At 39.3% G+C, this 23,159-nt stretch overlaps 2 protein-coding genes across 3 annotated transcripts in view; both read right to left on the reverse strand.

Moving 5' to 3' along the window:
* Positions 1–23,159, reverse strand: part of LOC134538314 (transcription factor kayak) — a 108,877-nt gene that overhangs the window by 84,975 nt on the left and 743 nt on the right. The window lies entirely within an intron of this gene.
* Positions 152–19,967, reverse strand: LOC134538313 (repetin-like). 2 transcript variants are annotated; one of them, XM_063379509.1, is made up of 2 exons: positions 12,976–19,967; positions 152–10,740 (listed from the first exon to the last, which is right to left on the reverse strand). In XM_063379509.1, exon 2 carries the CDS (start codon positions 5,325–5,327, stop codon positions 4,116–4,118), a length of 1,212 nt encoding a protein of 403 aa, XP_063235579.1. In that variant the 5' UTR covers positions 5,328–10,740; positions 12,976–19,967; the 3' UTR covers positions 152–4,115. The 2 variants fall into 2 exon arrangements, with proteins under 2 accessions (XP_063235579.1, XP_063235581.1); XM_063379511.1 differs by lacking the exon at positions 12,976–19,967 and having other exon boundaries at positions 152–4,751; positions 4,824–5,525.

The following is a 23,159-nucleotide window of genomic DNA, read 5'->3' on the forward strand; positions in this document are numbered from 1 at the left end:
TAAAAATTTTATTAATTTTAATATGAAATTTGTTTGAGTGATGAATAAGAAATTAATTAAAGATTTGGTGCTAAGGGGCGGTTTGAACCCCAACCCCCCCCCCCCCCCCTGGCTACGCCCCTGCCCTTACTTCATCGTCTTCCCGCCACTATCATAGGCAGGAATCTATTTGTAATATCACAAAATATCTCAAGAATATAACATTTTAAATATTGTATGCACAAATAAATTATTTGGTTGGTTCAAATCTTACAGATAAGCCCCTATTGTCCTGAATTATCTCTGGCACACGTATCTTACCCAAGCATAGTGTCTATCTGAAAATTATTGCCCTAAAAATTGAGTTTATCACTATTTACATCTAATTTATAACATGTTGAAAACGTATTAAAAATTTATATATATATGTGTGTGCGTGTGTGTGTGTGAATGAAATCTAATAATGTGGCCTGAAATTCGCCAGCGGTTTTTGTTGTACAAGTCGGAAACAAAATAACATTAAATACTTGTGTTTATCCCTTATTTACACGATCAATCTTTATTTGAGTTTTTAATGCTTATTAGTCAAATTTAAGGACTTTAAAGACCTTGAGGACTTTCTTAGGATATTAAGAATATTAAGAAGGCATAGGAACCCTGATTAAGATATGAAATGTCACTTTCCACAGCATGAAAATGGGTAGGTATTTAATAGAATAATTCATATACTACCATACCCTCTCCTCTTTGTCATGTCGCAGGCTTCTATGCTTATATATCTAATACAGAATGCTTTTTAAAAAGTGATGTGTCCGATAGGTGGATATAGAATTTAGTTTTTTATCTTACCAACAGAAATAAAGGAAGACTTTTTATATAAAGAACACGGAGAACTGGCAAATTTAATATGTCCCGTATTTCAATCATTTGAAACAAAAACATAAAAGCAAAAACTTCATTATCATTTTTAATTATTTTCCGGCAACAATACGTTAACCAGGGAAGAGGCGGGAAAGCGACTTAGATTACTTTTATTGATTTCGTTTAGCTGAAGAAAAAACAAAGACGATCAATTAAAGTTATAGTAAAAACCAAAATTTATAAACCCAATTTGTACAGACAAGGACCAACCTGTTCTTAATGTTATTCGCGCGCATCCCAATGCCGTCCAAGCAGAATATTTGGAAGGATCTATGGCCGCATGTTTAAGGAGGAGAGACAGGAACAGAAAGGCATAATATTGGTTTCAAACCGGCCCCCCCCCCCCCCCTGGAGTTATAATAAGCCGCTCCTGAGGGGGCAGGGCCCCTGGAATCAAGAATCCCCTCACTAAGGGGGTCCACTTGCATTTGCAAAATCATGACTGAAACAAGAGTTGATAAATGTATACGTTAAAACTGTGTTTTATAGAAAACTTTCTGTGTATTATAAAGTTGTCTGCTTATTGCATACATATAGGCCAAAATACGGGCAGTATACAACCTACAAGCACCCTAGTGTCGCGCAATACTCTCGGGACGTACGGGGCCCGATTTTCAAAGACAATAATATGGTGTATATTGGTCAGGATCAAAATTCCCTGACTCTGCCAAGTTTCCCTCAAAAATTGCAATTAATTTTTCAAAGCTAACCATATTCCAACCAAAAGTGCACATCAGTATCTATTCAATTCAATAGTTTTTAAGCCAAAAAAATGTAAAAACTGAGTAAAGATTATTCATACTTAGCAGATAGGATTTTTAGGCTTATTTCAGTCACTGACAATTCTAATATGCGTAGCCAATTAAAACTAAACCCTTAGAGTTAAAAAAAATATATTAGCTAATGTTATAATCCAGATTGATATGGACAACCTAAGTGATAGTTTTCCTTGACCTTTCAAAAAAAATGTCTGATATCCCCAGATTGTTCAATTAAAACTTTCAAAGTCCCTGATATTTCTATGTATCCCAGACCTGTGGAAAAACAGACGGCGAGAAACCCATCAAACCGGTCTGTGCACTGATGACTACGGGGTTCACAAACGTGTGCCAAAACCAAGTCGATGAAACGTGTTCATTGTCTACTGCCACCTTTTCACGTTCTCCACGGGTCGCACGTGATTACAGTCAGATGTTTACCTGGGTGTTCGTGATTGGCTGCTATTCATTCGGGGCGTGTCAAAACAAATAACCTGTAATCCAATAACCAGGGACGTCCAGCTGCAAGGGCGTGGTCAGGGAGAGGCCAATGACCGCCCTTTAATGAAACTCATAAACCAGCTTAAAATAAAGAATATAAAGGTTCAATTTGTGGCCATTAAATGTGAAAAATTATTAAGCCTTCTCTTTGAACACGTATTAAAACACAATCATAAACAGTAGCACATATTGAAATGATCTGCCATTCATAAGTATTATTTAAAAACTTCACGTTTAAAAAAATCTTGATGTACATCAGATAGCCAAAACTATGTATAAAAGCATCATCTGTTAAAAATTTTTCTTCACAGAAAAAAATGTTCTCTACCATTACGAAGATTATTTCGCAAACACGTTGCTAAGAAATAGTTTGTAATACTACAAGAAAGATATTGTAAATTTGTACAAAACATGGCTATGAAGTTTTTTCGAGATGATAGGCCTACTAAGTGGTTTTTTTTATAAAATTGGCGCATTTTTATAAAATTGGTGCATATTATTTTTTAAATCCATATTTAATTCTAATATATATATATATCTATATATATATATACACATATACATTTATATAAACATAGAAAATATGATAATAGCTTTGCGACCATTGTCTGGAGTTGCTTTGCCTTCTGGGTTGTAGCCGCATTGGCGTTGCAGTCGCCAACAACAGGTAACTGCTCCCTGATGATGGAAACTGCAAAGTCGACCGAAACGTCAATAATACCATCGCCTTCGACGCGGCTGTAATCCAAAAGCCGGGCAACTTCATGGAAAATATACCTAATAGAATACGTAATCAATAATTGGACTTATTTTTGTTTTATCGTGGTTATTAATGTAACCAGTTAATACTGGAAAGCTATTAAGGGAAAGGTTTACAAACAACTTTAACGGTTAGATTCTTTTTCTATCAAAAGGCACTATTTTCAGTCTTAAAAATTCAACAAATTTGAAAAATTTAAATTATATTAAAACATATCATTTATATCGATAGTACAGTATATACATAGAGTGTCCAAGTTATAAATTTTGAAACTATCTACTGCAAGCGTTGTAGAGTTTTGGTTCAAGATCACAATTAAAGAGTAACTCAGAACAGCATGCGGTTGTTCTCTCGCTTGCAGCGCCCACCTACTCAAAATTGCGACTCCTGAACGTAAAGCATTTTGTGTTCTGCAATGTGCTAAGAATGAATCTGTAATTTCAGTTCAACGTGAGTTTTGTTTTGTGGTTCTATTGTGATCCCCCGTGAAGCCAAAACACCCGCCAATGTTCGAGACGACAGAACTCTTTTTTCGCTGGCCTCCAGGTTCACCTGACATAAAGCCATGCGATTTTTTTTTTTCCTTTTGGGGCTTTATAAAAGATTGTGTCTAGGTTCCGCCGCTACCCAATGATTTTCCAGAGTTTAGACACAATACAAAAGTCCATTACTCCGGACTTCCTAACCAAAGTGTGGGAAGAATTAAACTTTAGGTTGGATGTGTGCCATATAACTAAAGGTGCACATATTAAACATTTGTAAGAAAAACTAGGTTAGTTAAGCTTCAGTTTTATGTATTATTTTTGTTGTAAATAAGTCTAAATTAAACTTATACCTTTGAAACTGGGACATTATTTTAAGGAATTTCTGTATTGGAAGTAATAATGTTAATGTTAACAGGCCCGGGTAGTATCAAACTGGTAACAGTGGGTGCCCTTTGCTCCATACTGCAATCTAAGAGTGGGACAGACTATAGTATATCTTCGCAGCCTCTTCTGCGGCTGCAGTGTCTAGACGCTGGGCGCCACGTCACTGGGTTTCCACTCAGTGCCCCAAGCCACTCTCACTGCCAGCATCCAAGTACACGAGCGAAGTGTGTTAGGAAGCGCAGTCCGTATCGATCGTGTTGGGGTAGACACAGGGACAGCGAGGGGTTGGCACCCTCCCCTCTTGTCAGCCCTCGCGTCACGCTGCAGCTAGCTACCAGCAGCGAACTGCCTGGGGGAGTCGTGCGTGATGGTACACTGTGGGACACCTTGGGTCGGCAGGTCCTGCTGTCCGCCCGCATAACGCAGCTGTCCAAGATAAGGTGCTACACTGCGGGACACCTTGTGACGGCAGGTGTTCCGCCTGCCCTTCATGCCGTAGTTTTCTATACACTGTGCTACACTGCGGGACACCTTGTGATGGCAGGTGTTCTGCCTGCCCTTCATGCCGTAATTTTCTATACACTGTGCTACACTGCGGGACACCTTGTGATGGCAGGTGTTCTGCCTGCCCTTCATGCCGTAATTTTCTATACACTGTGCTACACTGCGGGACACCTTGTGATGGCAGGTGTTCTGCCTGCCCTTCATGCCGTAATTTTCTATACACTGTGCTACACTGCGGGACACCTTGTGATGGCAAGTGTTCTGCCTGCCCTTCATGCCGTAATTTTCTATACACTGTGCTACACTGCGGGACACCTTGTGACGGCAGGTGTTCTGCCTGCCCTTCATGCCGTAATTTTCTATACACTGTGCTACACTGCGGGACACCTTGTGACGGCAGGTGTTCTGCCTGCCCTTCATGCCGTAATTTTCTATACACTGTGCTACACTGCGGGACACCTTGTGATGGCAGGTGTTCTGCCTGCCCTTCATGCCGTAATTTTCTATACACTGTGGTACACTGAGGGACACCTTGTGATGGCAGGTGTTCTGCCTGCCCTTCATGCCGTAGTTTTCTATACACTGTGCTACACTGCGGGTCACCTTGTGGTGGCAGGTGTTTTGCCTGCCCTTCATGCCGTAGTTTTCTATACACTGTGCTACACTGCGGGACACCTTGTGATGGCAGGTGTTCTGCCTGCCCTTCATGCCGTAATTTTCTATACACTGTGGTACACTGAGGGACACCTTGTGATGGCAGGTGTTCTGCCTGCCCTTCATGCCGTAGTTTTCTATACACTGTGCTACACTGCGGGTCACCTTGTGGTGGCAGGTGTTTTGCCTGCCCTTCATGCCGTAGTTTTCTATACACTGTGCTACACTGCAGGACACCTTGTGATGGCAGGTGTTCTGCCTGCCCTTCATGCCGTAGTTTTCTATACACTGTGCTACACTGCGGGACTTCTTGTGATGGCAGGTGTTCCGCCTGCCCTTCATGCCGTAGTTTTCTATACACTGTGCTATACTACGGGGCATCTTGGGATGCGTTTTGTCTTGTCTGCCGCAGCTTTCGTTTACAAGGTGCTATACTGCAGCACATCTTGTGATGGCAGTCGCGATCTTTCGAAACACAATACTTCGTTAGAGACTAGCCTTTTTTTTTAAGGCGAAGATTTGAGTTTTCTTGTATGTAGCTTCGTCAAAACGACAAATTGCCCGCGGGAGACGTCACATTGTGCTGCACTGCGGGAACAATCTTTAGTTGGTCATAGTTCCGTTGGCAACGTGGCTCCCCCCGCCCCCCCCCCCCCCTCAGCCAATGAGTTATCTGCGGCACGCACCGTGATCGGCACGACCGTCGCAGAGCCGTGAAGTGCCGCTAACAGCGCCGATGAGTGTACCTGACGTGACAAGGAGCTCAACACGGCGCGATTACATCAGCCCGGGTGGCGTAACACGAGGCTCTTCCACGGAGTCACACTCCCATTTTAGATATGTAGCTATCTGATGCGGCATCTTCTTCAGTCATAGCACAATAGTGTTCGCACTCGCTGCACAGAAAACATTTGGAAACCAATTTGTCAAAAATTATTTGTAATACTATAAGAAAACTACTGTAAATTTTTACAACACATGTTTTTGGAAACCATCCTGATTATTTTTGTCGCGCTTACGAAAATTGGCGTATAAATATAAATTTTGATAATATTAAACAATGACTTTATTTTGTTGTATCAAGAAAAATGTATTTCCAAAATTCTCGTTCCAAATTTTCCTTTACAAAATACAATATTGCAGATACATTTTTAACAAATATTTCCTTGCGTTACAAAGTTGAGTTTGAATAGTTTGTGCTCTCTGGTGTAGATGTGGCAACAGAGCGCGTCATAACAAGGCAAGATTTAATAGCAGATATCATGCACTGAAAAGAGACAGTCAATCCCACACTGGAATGTAAGGATGAGACGGGCTACAGTTCGGAATAATCTGCAGTGTTGGCAGCCGTGCTTCACGACGCTAGCGCCTGCAGCGGAGCGCGGACAGGCGCGGAAAGCGGGGGACCACAGGAATGCGCGTGAACGTTACGCAACGTCACGGGGTATTTCTGTAATCTCTGCGCCCGCTGACGTCATCCGCGGTGCAGTGCTCGGTAAGACATCGGACTTGGGGTCACGATTCCCTCCACGAGATATTTTACTGAACGTCAATTCCCGAGCTTTAAGGAGGCGTAACCTCCGCCTTTTTGAATTTTCCATGATTTTTCTATAGTTCTAATTTCGAACTACTTATCCCAATTTTTCTCGGCATGTCAAGGCATAAATCATATCTCCCAAACCTTCTGGCTGCTGTCTTGTGAGACGTCCCAACGTAGCAGCCTGTGATTCGATAAAGCTTTGGTCGGGCGTTTCTCATTGGCCCAGAGTCATCCAGGTGAGTTGTGAGCCAATAGCAGAGGCAGCACTGAGGTATAACTATTTGTATTTTAGCCCATCGCATCGCGAAATGAATTCGCGAATTTTTCCTGTCTCTACTTATTTCACGCGGGCGACCACAACTGCCATGATAATAGCATCAGTTCACGGGTGTTGACTTCAACAAGTAGCCAAAGCTATTTCCTACGCCATGTCAAACCAAAACGTTTAGCACGGAAAAGCCTTAAGGCAAGGAGTGTCAAAAAATTTGGAACTGCAAGATGTCGAGGCCTAATCCTCCTTTAAACGGCTCGTGCAAGTGATCATGAGGACCACGTGACGTTTTCAGCGCTATAAGATAATATATAGAGACCTGAAAAATTCGCGGGTTCATTACGTACTATGCTAAAATTCAAATAATTATACCTTAGTGCTATTTCTGCCATTGGTTCACTGTTAATCTGGAGGACTGAGGGCCAATTAGAGACCCTCACTCATAGAAGTGTCGAATCACATGCCACCCAGTCGAGACGACTCACAAGTCAGCAGCCAATGAACAGTTGGCATTTGAACGAGTGTGTTGAGGATATTGGAGTCTATCCAGGAGGTCATTGAACCAGCGAATTTTTCCGGCCTCTAATAATATATATGCTGAGAAAAATTTGAGACGAAAGAGTATGCAGGAGATTTGCCGTAGTAAATTTACAGGAAAAACTCTCAAATAATATAGTAACGAAGAAAAAAAAATAACAAATCTGGACTTTTAAATAAAATGTATTTACAACTATTTTACATCACAGGATCATTTGTTACAATATTGTCACGATCCACTTTCGGAGGGGGGAGAGAATCGTAGCTCTTTACATAGAAACAACTCGCTTGGCATCAACTAGTCTTAACTTCATAAAATACTTTACTGTACCTAGGATCATAGGTTCGTCATCCCGTACAGGATGTCTGGTGAGAGCTGAACTAAGGAGATTTTGCAAAATAACATAATACTTAATTAAAATTATTTTATTCTTAAAGTCAAATACTCAACATCATTTTAAAGAACATTTAAATAGCAGGATTACAATTTAAAACAATAATCTCTTTACTTCCTTAACGATTGAACGACCTTACAAGAGAGAGAATGAGAGAACTTCACTAAACACTTCCCTAGTCCTTCCGAATACCTCAAATCATAATTAATACTTAAAATTAAAACAAAGATAAGTCCATACTCACATTTTCCGAAAAGCCTTTCTTGATCGATTACTTTAAAAAAATAACGTAGGGGCCTCTCCTGCCCTTGAAATCCCGAACGAACATTACATTTTAAAAACTATGACGCGTGACCCCTGACGAGGGCCATAGCCTCCGCCCGAAAGCTTGACGACTACATTATGACCTAACTTAAATTAAACGACTCGTGGCCTCTGGCGTCGACCATAGCTTCCGCCTGAGTGAGCCTGAATTCCTACATCACGAACGAACTAACAACTCGTGACCACAGGTGAGACGCATAGCCTCCGCCTGAGTGAGCCCCGAGTCACCACTCACTTGCGCTTAAATTCGCGCGCCCTGCCGCGCCTACCATAACAAAAGCTCGTTATTGAAGTCAAATTTACTAAACAACTAACTAGAACATCTGGGAAGACTACCCCCCCTCTACCCCAATGTGCAGGCCACACCGCGCGGCTTGTTACGAAAGCGCGCCCCAGTAACTGCGGCCCGTGGCTGCGCCAGCGCGCGGCCAAACAAACAAACAAAATTCTGCAAGCCCGCAGCGCGCCGCGCCGGCCCCGTGCCCCAATTACATGGTCACGCCACTTGCGCTGACGAGTGAACAGAGCAGCCAGCCCAGAGTCCCGTCAGTAAAGTCCCTAAATTTGATTTCAACAACCCTGCAAAATTTCAACCCGCGACATAACCCTCCCCTCACAGAGCTCGAGCCCCATCGAGCTACCTCAAAATTACAAATTGTCTTTTTCCATTAAACCATAACTATAAATTCCTCATTTCACAAAAATAATAATTTTCTTAGTTCCTTGCTGTCTGAACATACATCTAGATTCTGCATAAGATTTATTTTAAAACAACAAGTATTCATAAAATTAAATGTAAAACTTTTATCTGGTTTGTTCTCACAGGAACCTTCAGAGGCTCGAGTTCTCAATTCAAAAAAAATTGTTCTGTTAGTGAAGCTCTCTTTACAAATTAAATTACTGTTCTTAGTTTCTCAGTATTCGTTAAACAATGTGCAAATTCTTGATAATTATTATTATTTTTTTTTTTTTCGGTTTCCGTTTATTACCATACTTCTTTCGTTCTTCAAAAAAAATTAAGTGTCCTTACAGTGTTTCAATTAATTAAACTCTTATCTCGTGAAGGTTGGTGCAACTCCTCGAAGTCAGTGTTGTCGAGAAGAGTAGCTCCCTGGGCTGGCCATCAGCAAACACCACTCAACTCCAACAGCTACTGGACTGGCTTCCAGGGCAGCTCACAACTTCTCCCCACATCTGCTTCGGAGTTGTGCCATCCTCATCACGAACAGATTACAATTCTGAAACATCATCAACAGGCATTACCATCACGCCTGACAAATACAAAACTAACTACTAAACTGCAATCGATGGGCAAGGATGCAAACACACAAAAAAATAAAATTAATTAATTCAACTGCTAACATAAAGTATCCCACCCTTAGCATAATCTAATCAGGCAAATAATTTGATAGGAAAAACTTAAGGAAGGGAAACATGACCTCCAATGATTTTCCCTACCTCTTGAGTCTTGATCTTCTCTATACAGCAAATAGTCCCCACGAAGTAACTGGGTTGAAGGTCAGTTCACATGACCCACCCATAACCTCTTCTACTCTTCTTTTCTTCTGGGGGCAACCACAATGCCCACCAATCTCTCTCCATGGTGCCGAACCAGCTATCCCATGAGAGTAAACAACGTAGTCAATAGGAGCGCAGAGGGGAAACACCAATCTCTGGCTTGTCGAGTCATAAAACTGCTTTATCTTCTTCTTCTTCTGAGTAAAAATATCTGACTAACCTTGCTTCTATTCTTCCAAACAGTAAAAGTTCATCAGGTATCTTCATGAAAGAAACATTCTAACTAATAATTCTTCATTTTTCTTCTTCTTTATTTCTGTTAGTTGTAATAGAAGGCCATGTTAGGGAGGTTATAGGGAAAAAGAGTGGCCAATTCCCACCCCATCACCCACCTAGATCATGACTAATTAACTTTTAAACTTTCTATTTCAAACAAATAAAAAAAAACCATTTTTATTCAAATTTTTAAATTATAGCTACTTTTCCTTCATAACCTCAAAAGCAAATCAATAATTCTAAATGAAATTGTGATTTACTGCATCCTTGTTCCATCCGATCTGTTTGTTTATAACCTTTCTTGTAAAGTATAAAATTTTCAAACATTACTAATTCAAAAAAAAATTAAATTCTGGTGTCCTTTGAGTTACAATTAACTTTACTATTTCTTAGCTTGAAATAATTTAAGTTTTCAGAACTATTTCATTGTCTAATTCACAACACTTAAAAATCAACTCAAAACAACAAATCATCAAAATCAATAAGATCATCTGACCTACCTATCAGTACTGTGAACTTGAACTGTTCGTACACATTTATAATAAACTATTATCTTTAAATTCCAACCTAAATAAGGTTTAAAAAAAACTACTAATCCCTCTGTAAATTAAGAAAATTAACTTTAAAAATTAAACTTAAGGTATTAGTTCTTTTTGACAGCTACCACAACTCACTAGTTCCATTACATTACTATAACCTAAAAAGTTCTGTAAATAATGTTTATAACAAAAAAAAAACTCCAGTTACTGTCTTCCATAAAAAAAAATAAAACTTTACATGACCTTATTAATCTCCACTTGTAAGTCCATGGCTGCCAGCTTTCTCTTCTCTTGAATCTTCAGTCTTGGCTCTTGTTTCAGTGATCTTGTATCTTGTCTCTCGAACTCTTGTCATCTTGTAAACTGGACTGCTGCTCAGCTCATCTTAAGGAATCTGTAACAGTTTCAAAAATACATGTTAATTTAAATTACATAATTCCTGTTCTTTGGTCCTAAAAAAAATTGTATTATTAGTACACATTACCCTGAAACAACATTATTATTCATTGTTTATTACTTAAAAAAAATGCTTTACCATAAAATCCTTTTTTGTTCTTTTCATTAGGCCTATTTATTTTCCTTCTTCTTAATTAAATTCTGCTTCAAATGTTAATCCTAACTTAAGACCTACCATCTATTTATTATTCATTACCTACATTATTTATGTTACCCTAAAATTCCCATAAGTTTCTAATACTTCCTATCAAAGACATTCTCTCTAAAAAAAAAATTTACTTGTGACTCTTAACTTAACAAACTTAAAAAAAACTTTTACACTAGACTTAACTTATTATTCATTCTTAGTTACTAAATTTCTATATGTAAACTTTAGTACTTACAAACAAAAACTGCCTATTTCTCTCTACCTCTTAATCTCTTTCAATTATTACAATAATAATGTTACCTTGCATCTTTAAACTTTCTTCTTTTCAATTAAATTAGACATCTCATAACAATAAAAATTCTGCCTATACTCTTCTTATGGGTGTACAAACCAACAACAAAATTTCAAATTCTCAAGTTTCCTTATATTTAAATTATGCAATACAAATAACCTCTGTGGTGCCTGTACCCTTTAGGCCTACCACCTTCTCCTCTCACAGCATAACTCTTATTCCTCGGGGTCTGTATTCACTGTTCCAAATCAAATATCTCAAATAAATTAAAAACAAATTTATTATTTTAAGAAAACAAAAATTTACATTGAATTTACTATGGAGCCTGGAAATCTTAATGTCTCACAGCAGCTAACATGACTAAATCCCATGGAACCCCAGGTTTACATAACCTGTGCCCAAAAATTTAAGCATACCAGGCTTTCTCTGCACTGGTTTTACAGCATCACACACTATTTAGGGCCCCTGATCTGCCATCAGTCCCAAGGAGTTTTCCCACAACCCCTCTCTACACAAGCGCCTACCGCATTCCTCTCAATTGGCTATCGGTTTTACGGCATTCTTTTGGGATCCGACCATCAAGTTAGGGCTAATCGAACACTAAACCTCCATACTTCCAAACTAATGTAAATCAATTAAATTTTCTCTGTAAATTCTAAAAATCAAAAAAAATTATTCCAACATGCCAAAGAAACTTCCAAAAAAAAATTCATAATCTTATCTTCAAACCATTAAAATAAAAATAAATAGATTACTCTGTTTTCTCCTTAATAACTGTAAACTGTCAACAAATATCATGTCGTAAATTTTAACTATGCTTACTGACTCTTAATCATAAAATCTCATTTGTCCTAATTAAAAACAACCGATTTCCTTAAAATCTCACTGTATCTCTCATACTCAAACTTCACTGGTTGAATATCTCAATAAATTCAAAAACAATTATCTAAACTCTTAAAGAAACTCCTCCCCAATTATTCAAATTACTTCACCTTATTTTATTTCATTACTTAAAACACCTTACTCAAAAAAAATTAATTAATTATCTAGCTATCTTCCATTATTATTTATTTACCGAACAAAACTTTCTCCTAAATTAATTTAGTAACATTCAATTTCACATTAGGCAAGTACACTAACTCTCTACAGCAATGTTTCTCATTTCCCTCCTTCCTAACTGAATCCAATCTTACTTAACCTCCAGGGAATTTACCTCACAAAATAACCAAAAATTTCACTGTAGTGCCTATCTGCTATAGGCCCACTACACAGGGGGCTCTAACCCCACCAACAAACTTCATTGAAATGGTACCCTATCCCATACAGGATAGCCACTTCGGTACTACCATGGGGAACTCCTGCCCCAAACTACTCACAACTCTCAGGATTCTCCTGACCCTTAATTCCGTAGTCAGCCCATCTCCTATGGTCTGCGCTACAATTCCCTTTCTTCCCAGGGACACAACGCCTCACCTTAGGGTCCCTCGCCCTAATGAAAACATTAATTTTGTCTCTCTGTTCTTTTGGAGTAAATTCCCTCTACACACAAAATCTAGCCTTCCCAGTTTTCTCAATGCTTATCGATTTTATAGTGTACCTCCTTAATAATGTTTACAAATCCCAAAAAAATATTTTTAAAACCGAGGTAGAATTTAACTAACAAAAACATAAACAACTTACAACGAAACACTTCTAGCCTATACATCATACACTTCTTAAATTAAATTACTTACATACTGAAAGTTACTCTTCTTCTAAAACACACTTAAATTTAAATTTATTTAACCAATAGTCTATTTTCTTATCGCTAAGTTACCGTACAGCTGATCAAAACAAGGTCACGGCCTGTCCACGTCTCCGTATGAGCCCGTGACGTCACCGAATTCCATCAGGTGCGCCAACCCTCGCTTGCGGTTCCTCCGTTCTCCGCTAGGTCTCAGCACCTCCCCGTCACGTGTTCATTCTGCCACGTCCACTGACGTGTCGTTCTGAAACAACTCTCAACATTTTTCTAATTAAAACAAAACATCACTATAAATTCTATAACTCTCTTTTACATAAACTCTCGTTTTCTCTTTAATTCCTTTCTAACGTTTATCCTTCCCTCGACTGATTTAATTCGTACGTCTCGTCTCCTACGCGCACGAAAACAAAACAAACTTCACTTGAAAATAATTCCTATTTACGACAAAAAACTTTATTTTAAATTATAATTCTCTTAACCTACAATCTTAAAATGAACTTCAATTAAATTAAACCACTTGCATTATCTCTAATAAGCATTTAACTTATAACGTATTCTCCTCACGTAATAATCCCCGATATAAATCTACAATAAATTCAACGACTTAAAACAACTTATCACTATAAACTTTATCCTTACAAGTATCCTCAAATAAACATCTGTTACGTCAAAAAAAAAATCTCAAAGACTTCCTCCACTATAGACTAAAATTCCGTAATCCTCTCCTCAAGTAAACTCTTAATAACCTGCTATCAGAAGCTGAAACTAACTTAATAATAAACATAAAAATCTACCTCTCTCTCTCTCCAGAAATAGAACCTATCCGGCGAACTCTACCATTTCTGTCACGATCCACTTTCGGAGGGGGGAGAGAATCGTAGCTCTTTACATAGAAACAACTCGCTTGGCATCAACTAGTCTTAACTTCATAAAATACTTTACTGTACCTAGGATCATAGGTTCGTCATCCCGTACAGGATGTCTGGTGAGAGCTGAACTAAGGAGATTTTGCAAAATAACATAATACTTAATTAAAATTATTTTATTCTTAAAGTCAAATACTCAACATCATTTTAAAGAACATTTAAATAGCAGGATTACAATTTAAAACAATAATCTCTTTACTTCCTTAACGATTGAACGACCTTACAAGAGAGAGAATGAGAGAACTTCACTAAACACTTCCCTAGTCCTTCCGAATACCTCAAATCATAATTAATACTTAAAATTAAAACAAAGATAAGTCCATACTCACATTTTCCGAAAAGCCTTTCTTGATCGATTACTTTAAAAAAATAACGTAGGGGCCTCTCCTGCCCTTGAAATCCCGAACGAACATTACATTTTAAAAACTATGACGCGTGACCCCTGACGAGGGCCATAGCCTCCGCCCGAAAGCTTGACGACTACATTATGACCTAACTTAAATTAAACGACTCGTGGCCTCTGGCGTCGACCATAGCTTCCGCCTGAGTGAGCCTGAATTCCTACATCACGAACGAACTAACAACTCGTGACCACAGGTGAGACGCATAGCCTCCGCCTGAGTGAGCCCCGAGTCACCACTCACTTGCGCTTAAATTCGCGCGCCCTGCCGCGCCTACCATAACAAAAGCTCGTTATTGAAGTCAAATTTACTAAACAACTAACTAGAACATCTGGGAAGACTACCCCCCCTCTACCCCAATGTGCAGGCCACACCGCGCGGCTTGTTACGAAAGCGCGCCCCAGTAACTGCGGCCCGTGGCTGCGCCAGCGCGCGGCCAAACAAACAAACAAAATTCTGCAAGCCCGCAGCGCGCCGCGCCGGCCCCGTGCCCCAATTACATGGTCACGCCACTTGCGCTGACGAGTGAACAGAGCAGCCAGCCCAGAGTCCCGTCAGTAAAGTCCCTAAATTTGATTTCAACAACCCTGCAAAATTTCAACCCGCGACAATATAATGAGCGAAAGACGAAATAGATGTAGTATTCGCTGGGGAACGTATCGATACGTATGTTAGAAATCTAAAATTCTTTCAGTGATAATTTCCACAGAATTTAAGTGTACAGTCTCATTGAATGTGCGACTATGAAATTGGGTGTGTCGTTCAGAAAACAAAATTAAATCCAAAAAGGCTGGAGACGATTAAAGCTTGGTGATTTCCAACACCCTTTGGGCGGTATCCCAAGACGTTCGGGTGAGGTAGCGAATAAGCTCTGTCTTGTTGGGACACAACCGTTAAGGGGGTGCTTCCCATTTCAGGTCATGATTTTTATTTATTTCTTTATTTTTTAGTTTTTCTTCAACAGAAAAAGGTCTTAGCAATGGCGTATGTCCAAAAACTTACATCAAGTCATGCACTTCTATTGTACAAATCTTTCAAAGATAATATATTTATATCAATCACTGATCAACTTTTAGACTTTTTTCAATTGTTTAACTTTCACGAAATTAAAAATATATATCGCGCATACTTTATGCATAATTAGCTGCCTAAGTTACATTTTTAACGTTTTTGGGTTGTACAAATAAGGAGAATTAAATTTATTGCAGAACTGAAACTTTTTAGGTTTAACTGTAATGCCACTGGCTACTTCATGATATGGTTTGCATTTCTATCACAAAAACTCATTTCATGTTTCTTGGCTGTCAAAGCCGTAACAAATTTGAGAATTCTGAAATGCCAGGTAAAAATTAATCCGAATCCCAGCAAGGAAACAAATCTGTAACCGTTATGATAAACTGTGCTCTGCGCGAGGCTAGAAAATGGTTCCAACGCATTCTAGCGGACGTTTCGCAACCATCAATACAATAACTTTTTTTTTAATATCATAAAAGCATTCAGCTGTCGAAGGCTAATAGTTTCTTGCACCACCTAACAAAAATACCTCACCTTATCAAGAACAGAGCGTATAAAGATTACCTACAGTTTATCTATTGTTATATTTAATGAACAAGTACGTACGACATAGAACGAATACGAATGTGAATTTTAGCCTCATACGAACTTAATCCGCGAAATTTATGGGCCTCCTTACACAATAAAAACCGACACCTGTATCACCCTGGAAACTTTGGTTTCTTAGATTTCTTCACACTGTTTTAATTATTTCGTACCATTTGTTTTATTATTGGCTATTGTCGGAAAGAGGTGCTTTCCCAAATTTGACACGGAGAAATGAGACTGCTGTTCAATGCACTGCTCAACGTCTTTGATTCTGCAACAGTGAGACTATAATAATACAGAGGTTAAGGAAATCCTGACAAGAAATATTTCCGCAAATCACAACTGTCTTCACAGTTTAATCTTTCTTTTCCGCATTGCCGTAGAGAACGTGCAAAATTCGCATTGTTTTCTGGTGATAGGTTTGACTCCACCAATTGTGTGCATAATTTGAGTTGATTTCGTGTGTTCATTGGCTTATTCGTCATTTTTCCTTCTTCTCTGATTGCACTTGGTCAGGTCACGCTAATTGTTATCTTCTCGTTGATTGAAAGTCACCCAGGGTGAGTCAAACGCCATGTTATCCGTACAGCCACGACTCATTTCACTTCAGTCTACACTTAAACTGCACATATATACATATACGTACACACACAACCCTTTTCGTATTATCGTGTAAACAATTCATTCTCCTTGTCAGTGTCGTTAATGGCATGTCTAAAACAATTATCAATGTGAAGATGTAAACGTGTTTCAAGTAAATTTTGCTAACCACTGAAAACCTGAAACTATCATGGCTAGAGGCACCTATCCAGCGTGCTGGTACGCCAAATGAAACTTTATGATAGCTAACCTATCCTGGAATACATTTTGTACACTTTGATGGTCATAACAAGAGATAATCGAAACTTTTAAAAAAATAAACTTGGGAATATTTAAAAGGCCGTTATATTTTTGTCCAATGGTACTGCTACCTCTAGTATTTTTGCCGTGACAATTGTATCAAGGGTTGCGAAAAAAAATCCGCTAGAATGCAATGAAACCATTCTCTAGCCTCGCGCGGGGCACCGTTTATTGAAACGGTGGCCGATTTGTTTCCTTGCTGGGATTCGGTTCGGACACGTTCTTGAATACGGCCAGCGAGTTATGTTTACGGTTGTGTCACAACAAGGCAGCGCTTATTATGTGTGCGTGTCTTTACTCGCCAGAAATGTGTAACATCTGGCCTCGGTAACGAGAAAAATACATGTGTTCTCATGTTTCAAATACACGAAATTTAACGTATAAATAATGACAGTACCGTGGTAGTTGCATATTTTTGATCCTTGATATCCGTCGCATTTACGAAATGACTCCGACCAAATGGCAATATACCAAGAACTGAGATGTTACACATTAGCTAGAGACCGGAAAAATTCGCGAATTCATTTCGCGATAGGCTAAAATACAAATCGTTATACCTCAGTGCGGACTCTGCTATTGGTTCACAACCCACCTGGATGACCCTGGGCCAATGAGAAACACCCAACCGAAGCTTTATCGAATCACAGGCTGCTACGCTGGAATGTCTCACAAGACAGCAGCCAATGCGTGGGTGGCATTTGACCGAGTGTAGGTACGTAGAACTACGGAGTTCATCCTACAGGTCATTGAACCCGCGAATTTTACCGGTCCCTACACATTACCTTGTTTTAAACTAAAAAATATAATTTTTAAGCCAGAATCTGGCATCGTTTCTAAGAGCTATCTGAAGTAACGAAGAACTCTTTGGAAATTTGATGTAATTTCTTGTTTCGAAAAGTCCTGTAAATGTAGTGTAATTTCCGACAGCGGTTAGGTTACTCCAGCCGCGCCACTTCGCTCCTGCGCAGAATAAGAACCGACTGACCTGGCGCCGTTGTTTGCGGCCGAAAAGGTCACGAACGTCCGCCGCTACCTCCGGTGAAAGTACCGGGGGAAAAAGAAACCACGTGACCGTCCGCCACGGACGCCAACTTACACGCTCCTGAACACTACATCTGTGTTCACAGTTCAAAAAATACCGTAAGTGAATGCATTATCAGTAGAGACCAGAAACATTCGCGGGTTCAATGACCTCCAGGATAGACTCCAATATCCTCTACACACTCGGGCAAATGCCAACTGCTCATTGGCTGCTGACTTGTGAGTCGTCTCGACTGGGTGGTCTGTGATTCGACACTTCTATGAGTGAGGGTCTCTAATTGGCCCTCAGTCCTCCAGATTAACGGTGTCTAATTATCAGGCTTGGCACATGACTGTGCTCACGACTTGGACGAAATCTATTCACAATTAGATTATTAGGCTTTAATTTGAATTGTAGTTTAAATCAGGGGCGTATGTTAGACCGAGGAGTGTGTGTAATTATATCCCTGCTATCCACGAACAAATGGAAATAATTTAAAACATACAGCGGGAAAAGTGGTTTATACATATATACACACACAGAGATTTTGCGTACGACGTACATGTGCAGAGGCCCAGAAATTTCAGATTCATTTGGTGACAGACTAAAATTCACAGTCCAGTGTAGGTAAACTAAACCCCCGTGTTTTTTCTTCTTGGCTGACTTCCCATGTAGACACTCGCCTGCTTCTGACAGGCCCAGTCGTATTCGACAAAATTTCCTGAACTCTGTACACGTGGTTTGTGTTGTTATGACCGGAAAAATTCGTGGGTTCATTGACCTCTAGGCTGGACTCCACAGTAATTTACATACTCGGGAAAATTACACCTGTTCATTGGCTGCTGACTCGAGAGGCGTCTCAACTAGGTTGACACTTTCTTGGTTTAGGGTTTTCCCACTGGCTACCAGTTCCCCCAGATAAAATGTGGGCCGGTCGCAGAAGCGGTGCGAAGGTAATACTTGTTTGAATGTTAGCCTACCGCGAAATGAATCCTAGAATGTTCCCTGTATCTACCAATGACTAGGGTCATGCAGATTTCGCGAAAAGATTTCGAGACTAGATGAAAGTTAAAACACTGTAGCATCGTCTGTGTTTCCTGATAGAGTGAGTTTCTCTTAGGTACATACCGATTGTAGCAACACCAATCACAGTGATTCAGTGCGGAAGCAAAAGCGTCCTGAGTGGCTCGGTCAGATTAAGTCAACGACTTCTCTCGCAGACGGCCGCCAATTACGAAATCACAGGTTCGGGTATACCTTGTTGCAGTCTAATAAGTGTTCAGATCTTTTTCGCGAAAAAATGCCTGCCCCTTGCCAATGACCAGCGACGTTCAAGTGTAGCCTGCAGAAAGTAGCGTTCTAGACTGTTCTTAAACACCAACGCATAGGGACCGGAAAAATTCGCGGGTTCAATGACCTCTAGGATGAACTCCATAGTTCTACAAATGTCACCCACTCATTGGCTGCTGTCTTGTGAGACGTCCCATCGTAGCAGCCTGTGATTCGATAAAGCTTTGGTTAGGTGTTTCTCATTGGCCCAGAGTCATCCAGGTGAGTTGTGAGCCAATAGCAGAGGCGGCACTGAGGTATAACTATTTGTATTTTAGCCTATCGCGAAATGAATTCGCGAATTCTTCCGGTCTCGGACTCGGTGGCGGCAGCCGAGAAGTCTCCCAGCGCGCCAAGTCTGGGATTACGGCGCCCGACAGAGGGTTGCGTCATCGCGCCGGCGCGGCGGGCGAAAAGAGGCAAGGTTGGCTGGGGTTGAAGGACGAGTTACACACACCTGGCCGGCCCGCCGCCGCCGGGGGAACCAGTTACACTGGCCCGGCACGTCGGCGCCAGCACCTTGGTCCCCGATGGGCGGGCAAGCACCTCGCGGCGGCGAGGGGGGCTGAACGCGCATGTCCCGTCGTCTCCATATCGGGTCAGCCTCGCGCACACAAGCATCGTCACACAAACTCCGTCAACGCTGCCGGCACCCACTACATCGGACAGCTCAGGGTGGCTCGTTTTTTGACTAGCGCCTACAAATACCCGGTGAACCTTCTTCAAGACTTTCTCAGGACCTTCCAATGAAATGTATACATCTAATTTATACATAAGCCAGACCCCCCACATCATTCTGTGGGCCCCGTTGCTAGAAGTCATTATGCGCCCCCCCCCCCCAACCCCTTTTTTTCTAACAGGTAAAAAAATGTTTTTTTTTCCTTTATGCATATTGTTTTAATTTTTTTTTTAACCTTTTCACAATTATTTTTAAAACACATTAAAACTAGTTTCAAGTCAGTGTTTCGATTGTCAACGTAAATTTATTTTGAATAATGGCAAATAAATGAGTGTAAGTGTCCTGCACTGTCAACATGTCGTCGCGTCAATTGGTGATGGTTTTGTTACTCATAGTTGTAGATTCAGACACGTTCTGTACGCACAGCATACTCCGAATAATATTACTCTGGTGTAATATTTTATCGGTAACTAAATTTAAGCCTTACTGTTTAATTGTTTTCTATGATTTATTTAAAATTGTTTACTTTTGTTTTAAGTTTTTTTTCTTTCCTTCGCAGGCCCCCTAGACCCATGGGCACCATTGCCATAGCAACGGTAGCACCGGCCATGTGGGGGCCCTGACATAAGCAAATGTAATATGTAGGGACAGGCATTTTTCGCGAATAAATCTGAACGCCTATTAAACTGCAAAAAAAGTATACCCTAACCAGCGTTTTTTCCTCTGCGATTGGCGGCCGTCTGCGAGAGAAGTCTTCGCCTTATTTGAACGAGCCACTCAGGACGCGTTTGCTTCCGCGCTGAATTACTGTGATTGGTGCAGTAACAATCTACATGTACCTGGAAGAATTTCACCCAATCACGAAACACAGGCGATGCTAGACTGTTTTAACTTGCAGCTAGTCTCGTAATCTTTTTTTGCGAAATATGTATGCCCCTATTAATATGTGGGGTCATGGATTTTTAGCGAAAATTTTTGTAGCACCATCTGTGTTTCGTGGTTGGTGGAGTTTATTTTAGGTATATTTCTACTGTCGGCACAGCAATCACTAGAGATCGGAAAAATTCGAGGTTTCATTTCGCGAAAGGCTAGAATCCAAATTCGTTTGACTTTTTTGCTGCTTCAGTATTGGACCACAGGCTACCTGAAGGACCCTGAGCCAACGAGTAACCATCAACGAAAGGCGTATCGAATTATCACAAGCCTGCCAGATAACGGGTCTCAACGATTTAGTAGCCCAATGAGCAGGTGTACATATAGGATCCTTGAGTTCAATGTAACAGCGAATTCTTCCAGTCCCTAACGATCACAGCCATCCATTGCGGAAGCAAACCTACCCTGGATGGCCCCGCCAGATAGGGCAATGACTTCTCTTGCGGACAGCCGCCAATAAACACCAGGGAACGATTGCTTGCGCGGGCGTGCCTCATTGCAGTCTAATGAGCGACCAGGTTATATCGCGAAAAATACATGATTTTAGTAATTAGAAACAGCCTTAATATCGGCAAGAACGTGCCTGTGCCCCCCCCCCCCCTTTTTTGTTGTTAAAAAAAAGTTAGAAAGAGCTAATAATTTTTCACAGATAATTTCCACATGATTTACGTGGACAGTCTCTAGCTACTTACAATAAACGTGCGACAATAAACCACAGCGAGGAGTTAAATAAATAAAATGCAAGTTACACAGGAAAAAAAATTCTGTTTTTTTTACAAAAGATTCGTTTGAAAACCAGCTGCAAAGATATAGTTGGTAGGTAATACTTCAAGAAAGATATTGTAAATTTGTACAAAACCTGGCTATGAATTTTTTTTTCACATATGATATACTTTTTTTTTTTCGAGATAATAATGAGTAACATATTTCTTTCGAAAATTGGCGCATAGTTTAATATTTCTATTTAATTATCATTCAAGCATGATTGAGAAGCCATTAAGACAACAAATGTCACACTCAGCTTACTGAAGGTCTGTGTTTTGAAATATTTAAAATAATTAATTATAACTTTAAATGGTTAATGACTATGATACAATTTTTTAATCAACTTCGTGTATATATGTGTGTGTGTGTGTGTGTGAGGGGAGGGTGGTTGGCATATACATTTTATGTAAGTTAATTAGCTTAATATTTAAGGTTAAATGATGATTTTTCTTTATTTTTCAAAGTAATACTATGTAGTTTACACAAGTTTTATTTTTTCATTATAGGTTTTGGTTTTGTTTATCTATCTTTTTTTTAAAATTTTATATTTGTATTACGTACTTTTTCTCTGCAATAAATGAGATTACCATTTAAGAGCACATATTGAAAGAAAAAAAAAAAATATATATATATACATTTTATCACGTAGTAAGTATGAGCTATTTTCTTAGCTTAGTAATTTCTTTTTCAGTGATCATGTATTTGTTTTACTATTTAATTTGGTGTCCAAGCCTTAAATTCACCACAAGTAAAAATAAGCCTAAAATAAAGAAAATAAAATAAATAAATTTTTAAAACCAAGGTAACTGTCCAAACCCCCTTTTTGTTGACGTAAGTTCTTTGAATACCAACATTCTCATTATATTACTTTTCAAATCCCCGCCAGAAATAAATCCCTACAACTGCCACTGCACGTGAAATGTAGCTGAGATTCGAAACTTATTCACCTTCACAACTACCCTGATAGCACATTACTTTGCCAGTGCTCGTTCGTGTTATTTATTTTTATTTTACTTAATGGCGAAGTATTTTTTTTCTTTAAGTCATTTTTACGTGGCCAAAATATATCGGTTGAATCTCAACAGAAGACTAAATTTTAAGCGCAATTATTATATTTTTACTTGATTTGAATTACTGCTTAGTTATATATGTATAAAGACGTGTCCCACATTCAATTGAAATTCATCAATAAACACACTAAAGAAATTCGTTGGCATCAAAAGTTTTTTTAAAGCAGAAGCTAAACAGATTTGCCGATTTTTTTTGTTACTATTCGAATTATAAAAAAACTCTATCACGACCAGCTGTTATTGAAACTGTGTAAGAACGCAAAAAAGAACGAGCATAACACTAAAAACGATGATCACTAATTTACAATTATTTGAAAATAAATGTGTTCCTATAGAACACTCAGTAACGATATGAAATTAAAATTTGTTAGTAATTTAAATATATAATTAGTTTGTAAAGTGTAATGATTATAAAACTGGTTTCTAAAAAAAATTTTAATGTTTATATTACAAATATGTTACTAACATTGATTAATGTAAGTATTTTGTCTGTAAATTTGTGTTTTAAATGGGTTGGTAAATTAAAGATATATTATTTATTTGCAGG

The sequence above is a fragment of the Bacillus rossius genome, chromosome 13 (genome assembly GCF_032445375.1).
Source record: "Bacillus rossius redtenbacheri isolate Brsri chromosome 13, Brsri_v3, whole genome shotgun sequence".
NCBI classification, from domain to species: domain Eukaryota; kingdom Metazoa; phylum Arthropoda; class Insecta; order Phasmatodea; family Bacillidae; genus Bacillus; species Bacillus rossius.